This window comes from Notothenia rossii, assembly GCF_949606895.1.
Source record: "Notothenia rossii genome assembly, chromosome: 9".
NCBI classification, from domain to species: Eukaryota; Metazoa; Chordata; class Actinopteri; order Perciformes; family Nototheniidae; genus Notothenia; species Notothenia rossii.
Genome location: NC_136907.1, coordinates 22,166,254 through 22,173,607, shown reverse-complemented (window position 1 = coordinate 22,173,607; position 7,354 = coordinate 22,166,254). Strand labels below are relative to the sequence as shown.

Here is a 7,354-nt window from a genome sequence, read left to right as displayed (position 1 = left end):
TTTGGTGGGGTCAAGGTAATGTGGGATCATGGGAAATGTTGTCTTTACCACTGTTGTTGGACAAAGGATTAAAACAAGTGAAAACACTGAATAAAGACTTTTAACAGGCTGGAATCACGAGTATTTATTTAATCTTATTACATAGTTTGGTTTAATAAGAATTGATTGTGATTACTCACTGTAAAACACATCCAGCCTTTTTGGTTTAAACCAAATTTGGATCAGGTAACCTCAGTGAAGTTCAGTAGACTTTTGAAAAGGTGTACTTTTTATTAAAATGTGAAACACAAAACATCTGTTATTATGAAAATTAGAACAAATAAATAGCAATTTATTATGACGTGCTTAGATGTTATACTCTCCTTAATTTACTTTATAATTAGTTCATAGTATATTATGCATTTTTGGGTGAGTCAATGCAATGGTGTGAGTTTGGGAGCGTCATGAAGAACTGTGGGATCATGGGAGATGTTGTCTTTACTGCCTCTGCTGAGCTCTCCAAATGTCTAATATCACCCACCCTTACCATGACACCTCATATGTGACATTACAGGTACTGCTAGCATTTTCTTATTTGCTCTCCACCTTCACGGCTGCTTTTTTCACCTTGGGTAAATGAGAGCAGAGGATCCTGGGAGAGGGGGGGCAGCAGCAGGGGGAGAGCTGACTCACCCCGGTGTGGGGGCTCTGATGGCGCAGAGGGGCACTGAATCATCAAGAGTGTTATTGAGTATTTCCTCCATTTGATGTCATTATCGCCCCAGTGATCATCGGCACTGTGTGTGTGGGGGGTGCCTGTGAGGTAGAACAGAAAGCTTGGAGAGAAATCACAGAATTGGGACTTTTAGATAAAAGTGGAAAAGATTTACTTCTGGGAGGTGGAAAGGCTGGAAGCAGCGTGAACAAGAACTATTGACGTTGGAGTTGGATCTTGGAGAACAGGATCTGCAGGGAGTGTGTGGGCTCTGATCAATGCCGCCTGAGGGATCAATACATTTTTTGTCAGTACACAGAAATTCTCTATTGAGCCTACACACAGAAAAGATGACATCACAAGTTGTATTCAAGTCATTTCTATTTTTATTAGAAACGGAACACATTTTCAACCCAAGCAGTACGTGGTGTTGTTTTTACCTTCAATGTGCCATGCATACAAAATCAGAATCAAAGTGTCCGTCTGTTAGTGCCCGATAAAGTTTATATTTGTAAGGGGTTGATATCAAAGTCTTTATATACTGTGCAATTAATATTCACAGATATGTACATTCAAATTAGTCAGCTTCGAACATCAAAACAATCTCACGAAAAAAAAGAAACATTAAAAGTAAAAAGTTACACAAAACTTCAAATCAAACAATATATCTCTCTTTTAAAATAGAATTAATAACTATTCGGCTAACATGAGTTAAATTATGATTGCTTCATTTTTAACCGTAGGCACGTAGTAGATAGGTGAGGCGTCGTTAAAGCCCAACAGAGTATCTCCTCCTCACTGCAGCTGATGTTTGTGTAAACAAAACCACCGAGCTATTCTACGGTCCTCCAAGGGACCATTTCAAAAATAAAAGTATAAAATAAAAAAAACTAAGTTTAAAGGTTTCCTCTGATATGTGACAAAAGGAAGGAACTCTAGATGGAGCTCTTTCCGGGATGTTTCACGGCTCACAATGATTGGTTTCTTTGGTATAAACCACCATGGCTTCCCTACAACTAAAATGATTTCTTCATTTGAAATGAGTACAACAATGATTGGAAATCCATCCCCATAAACTCTCTTTAAAACTGAAGTTCAGATTAGTCAACATACAAAACGTGATGCCTTGTTTAACATGAAAGTACATGACTTATTTTGGTGGAAGTGGCTACAGGTGGATCTTAATAAAAGGTGGTGTTAGTGTAATGTGATTGAAAGCCACATTAAACATTAGGAGTCACAACTCTGTAATTACAAAAGATGAGGTAATTCAGTATTAATCAATTCTCAGCTTACAAAATATGAGATGAGTTGCTTTTGAATAAGTGGGATAATGTGTATATTTTACAGTTTTGTCGATTCGTAACAAGAGTTTTTGAAGCGATGTGAGGGGTCAACCACCTGTGGGAATCAGCTGTACATGTTTCTGAACGACACCAGTGTTCATCATGATACACAGGGTATGGGGGCAAGATGGTGTGACACTACAGCGTGATTTTATTCCTATAACTGGTGTGAAAACCCTTTTTTTATGTTAGATAAAATAATGACAGTGAATAAATAAATCAGGGGTTAAACTAAAGGCCTTAAAGAGTTGCCGGTTTCTAAATTACATTATTTTTGCTGCTGTTCATTTTTGTGAACATCATTTGACATCATAATGGTATTTCATTCACTCACTAGTGAAAATACAGCAACATTTTGATTCAATTACATGAAGGAATGCACTGCAATATTATTTTATCACAGTTTTCCCTCAGCTTTAACGTCAATTCTCATCCTAAGCAAACATTATGGCTATTTGAATCTCATCCTAATCCTGGTCGGCCGATCTTAATGCACATTACACTGGCTATCATTTCAGAAAGTTGCATATCAGACCTATTTTTCCAATATCTGTGAAGAATGTCTGATTATTCCCTTAAATAAAAAAAATTCCTGTTTTTTTTAAAAGTAAAGAAGGGACGTTGAAGGAGAGAAGGTGGGTAGAGAGGAAGGATAGATAAAAGGAAAGACAAAAGGATAGAGAGGAAGGAGCTAGTAGGTCAGCACTTTCTCCCCATGGTGACTAATGACACTCCACTGGCCTGGACAGTATTTTTAGGATGCTCTTCATGTCCACTGAGACATGAGAGTTGCCATGGTGACCTGTTTTCACCATGATCAACTATGAAACCCAGCTGTTTAAGGTGGAACCAAGGCAGGAGAAAAACTAATAAACCTCCCCTTGAAGGTCTCGAATTTGGCACACTTCATGTCCTTTAGCACGGCTTCTTCAAGTATAACAACAACAAAAAAAGACCCCGCAATTGTTCATGTTTCAGTGAATGCACATGCTGATACTGGATTCACCTAAGGCAAAAAGGATTGTGACTAAATGTGGAAAGCGCTCTTTGAGAACCCCTCCACAGCTCCTGTCCAGAGTGCTGCAGAGAGTTACCGGAGTGGAGGGTCGTCCTTTACAAGGAAAGCACTGGATGGTCGGGGAGGGTCTCCTCCCTCACCCCTCCGCCAATGTTCAAAGTGGACCTGCTGTGTCAGGATGTGTCCCCTTCAGGTCGTTCTCCTCCATGCTCTCGGTGGAGCTCTCAAGGGGACACGTTGAGTAGCTTGGTAGATTTGTTGGGGTAACTGATAGCCAGGCTGATGGCAGCGATGTTCTTCAGAGCCTACATGATGAAAAAAAAGGGGTCTGAATGATAACAGAAAAACCAAGCAGTGGGAACTAGAGGGCATCGATCTGCTACCGATAGACTGGAATAGCTAGATTGGTTTTTGGTGACAATTCATGTTTTTGTCGAACAGCATGAATGCAAACAGTATTTTTTATGTCAGCAGCACGGTGGTGGTAGGCAGGTGGGTTAAAGCAGTTGTATTAGAGTATGTTGCTGCCTGCTGTGGCAGGAAATGAGGTTGAACCAAAAAGTAGAGTTGTGGGATTAAAAAATAAATAAATAAAACAGGGGAACTGTAGTCAGGTGACGATTCTCTTTTTTAACTTCACAATACACAGTCATTTGATCCAGAGTTTAGCTGTTCACCTTATATCACCTTCATCATAAGGCTTACATGACACACCTGCTAACTTTAAGTACTAGGTTACATTCGCTGTTTCCCAGTCTCACTTAAAGAGGACATATTCTGCTCATATTCAGGTACATTTGTTACACTATGTTCCTCTACTGTGACATGTTTCCATACTTTAATATTCAAAAAGCTATTTTTTTTCTCTCATACTGCCTGTGCTGCTGCAGCACCTCTTTTCACCTTCTGTCTGAAACCAGAGCCCAGTCTGCTCTGATTGGTCAGCTGTTCGGCAGTGTTGTGATTGATCAACCGCTTAGAGATGCCCCTTAGCCTATCAATTACAATAAGTCGGAGCACTAGCCAACAGAAGCACTGGTGTTACATTGTGATGTCATCATGTTACAGAAGTAAACAAAGGAGTGCAATGGAGGAGTTTCAGTCAGGGGGGGGGGCAGTGTGAGGGACAGACACTTTGGGATTTCAATCTTTACAGATAATTGAACAAAAACGTATATAAAAGACTACAGGAAAGGCAAAACCCCAAAAAGCACAACAGGGCAGCTTTAATATAATTAGTTTTTCACTCAGTTTCTTGCAGAAGATACCAAATGTGTGTTGTGTGTAAGTTCTGAGAGAAAATGATAGTGCTCCCCTCTGCATTTTCACTTTTGACACTTTTGAAGGTCTTTTCTTGAAAATACCGTTCCCTAGGTGATGCCCCGACACACAGGAGCCTACCCTGTTATCAGTTTTTGAGTGAAAAGTAAATAGAACTCATGTATGTAGTGAAATGAACATGATCCTCTATTCATCCTGTGTTGTGGTAAAACAACTTGAAGAGAAAGTGAGTGAGCTTGCTATGATGTGGATGGCATTTTTCCCACCTTTCGAAATCGAACTGCAGCCAATTTACTTTAGGACTTGTTATCATAATAGTTATGCCTACTGCCAAGGCATGTACTGTAGTCTTTTGTTTTCAACCTGAAAGGTATTAGGTAACTGCTCAACAGAACCACCCACAGTGTTTTTTCACCACCCCGCATCCTCCTCTCCTCTTAACTGCCTCCAGGCTCCTCTGCAGTTTCGCAGGGTCCCCAGCACAGAGAGCGCTGTGCCACACATTCTAATGCACTGTCATTACAAAACACATTAGTGCTGAGTGCCCACACATATTTAAAACGAGGGGGGGGGAGGTGCGGAGGGATCTGCCGGGTGTCAACAGCCTGGTGATTCACTAGAAAAAGAGACTCCAGCCACGAGCTGACTCACAGCCACGGAAGACTGTTCGACCAACGGGACTGTGTGTTTTGGACTGACATTTGCATATTATTACAACACTTCAGGGAGAGTGGGCAACTTCTTTGAGGTACTATCATCCAAGTCAGGCAGCAATTTGAAATTGAAATCATCAAAGACGACCCAGGAGAGCCTGACTGAAGACATGGCTTTGAATTAAAAAAGGCAGAGGTGTAAAAATGGCATCAGTGGTTATGATGCAAACCTAATATCTACCTACAATTATTAACTTCAATGTTAACTTCTAACTGTAAGTAAGCTGTACTTTGGACTCGCACTTGCACATAGATGTTATAAATATTCACCGTATTTATAATTATTCACGTTGTTTTTATTTAAACTGTTACATATATTATATTTCCTGTTCTTATTATCCCTTATGTTTGTCACTGATTGCTGCTATGACACATGATTCTCCCTATGGGAATTCATAAAGGTTTATATTGTCTTATTGGAAAAATATATATATTTGAAGACTTACCATTGCAGTGTGATTGAGGAGCTGCTCGTCAGTGGTCATGGCCAACAAATATTCCTGGAGGATCCCCTGCGCCTGAAAAACAAAAAGCACGTTTTTTTTTAAATGTAGCTCACAGAATAGGATAATGTCATGAATTAAAGCGACTTCCTGAGACAGACTGCTTGAAGAGGTTACATAAGGGATGAATTAGGATATAAATGAGGCCTGGTTCCCTAACCACTGTTCATCTCTATCTCAGCATCAAATTTAACTGTGGTCTGTTGAAACAGTAAATCAAAATTATAAACAAACTGAAGAGCGCTTCCATTAAAGCCCTACGGGGAGAGACATACCTCTGGTTACATAAGCATGAGGAGTTGATAAGGCTACATGGCGGCTAAATGGGCTGAGACTGGCCAAATGGAGCTTTTACAGAGCTGGAGACAAAGTCCAGAGCCCTGGTCACACCATCCATCCCACAGCACCCTGACTGTTTATGCCGAGGGGAACATCCTAGGACCATTTGTAAAGTCAGGAGTGCGTGACATAAAGTTTTGAATCCTAAATATAACTTTCACTTCCTGGGGTAGAGAGGGTTCAATGAATCTCAGCGGACCTGGCTGTGAACTTTGTGTGCGTATAAAGAATGAGAAGCCGGAATGTGGACAGCGCCGGCCACTACAACTTTAAAAATAATCCAGTTCCAGGCTCAGACCTAATATGGACATAGAGGATCCAGTGCACCCATTAGCTTCCCATGATTCTACAGTACACTCAGTCATTACAGAGCCTTTGAACTCGGCTACATGTCATCACTGCAGTTAAGTTCATAGAGGGCCACCATTTGCAGTGAACACTGATCCTCGGATGGTGACAGACGGAGCGCTGTGTCGTAGGTAGAGCAGAGACCCAGCTGGTGATGGCTTTACAATATGGATGGATGGATTTTGAAAGGAGACTTTTCCCAAACTAGATTCCTAGAGTCCCGTCTTGTTATAATATTATCTGTGAACAAATGCAGATGTTGAGAAGTCCTGGAAAAGTGGATCCAGTTATGGACTGTGTGAATATCCCATTCCCTGGCTTTAACTTTATCTAACAGCCATTTGTTTTGATACTTAAGATTAAGATGGACTTTTATGAATCCCTCGTGGGGAAATTGTTTCTCTGCATTTGACCCATCCTAGTGTTTAGGAGCAGTGTGCTGCCATTTTGAACGGCGCCCGGGGAGCAGTGTAGGGAACGGTGCCTTTCTCAGGGACACCTCGGTAGCACTGGGTCTTGCCGGGGCTTGAACTGGTGACCTTCCAGTTGCCAAGCCAACTCCCTATCGACTTCGCCTTCCTGTAAGGCGATAACGACCAGGTTGATACGTTCATGAGGGTGACATTAAAAAAATCTGAATTGTGCACAGCTTTTGTTAATGCGTTTTTATCAATATTCAGTTTAGACCTGGTGTTTTTGCACAGTTGCAGATAATAGTAGGCCTCACTTATGTAAGTGTTATACTATTTGAAGAATGATATTTCAATGGTGGAAGGGTAGGGTAAGGGTTCATTCCTGAGTTGTGTGATCTGAACATTAATATTAACTCCATAGCGTTGAAAAGTCCAAAAGTCAACATTTATTGAAAACAACAAAAATATTTAAAACATGTTTTATTATTCTTACCAAATATTCCTATTTATTGGCGGTGAGCCTTATGTAAATTACATTTAAACAACCAAATATGTAATTATGTTGAATGACTAATAATGTAATAAGATGAACTGACTGTTTATCAGGAGAAAGCTGGCAAAACTTAGATTGGAAAAGTAAATGGGTCAATGCATTTGTTTAAAACAACAACTGTGCAAGACACTCTTTACCACAAGCAA

At 40.4% G+C, this 7,354-nt stretch overlaps 1 protein-coding gene across 1 annotated transcript in view; it reads right to left on the bottom strand.

Annotated features, from left to right (window-relative positions):
- Window positions 1–1,057: 1,057 nt before the first annotated feature.
- Window positions 1,058–7,354, bottom strand: part of zzef1 (zinc finger, ZZ-type with EF hand domain 1) — a 40,029-nt gene continuing 33,732 nt past the window's right edge. Inside the window, exons 51-52 of the mRNA XM_079650941.1 lie at window positions 5,499–5,570; window positions 1,058–3,363 (exon numbers count right to left, since the gene is read on the bottom strand). Of these exons, the coding sequence (XP_079507067.1) occupies window positions 3,283–3,363; window positions 5,499–5,570 (153 nt within the window). The 3' untranslated portion in view covers window positions 1,058–3,282. The remainder of the gene's footprint in view (window positions 3,364–5,498; window positions 5,571–7,354) is intronic.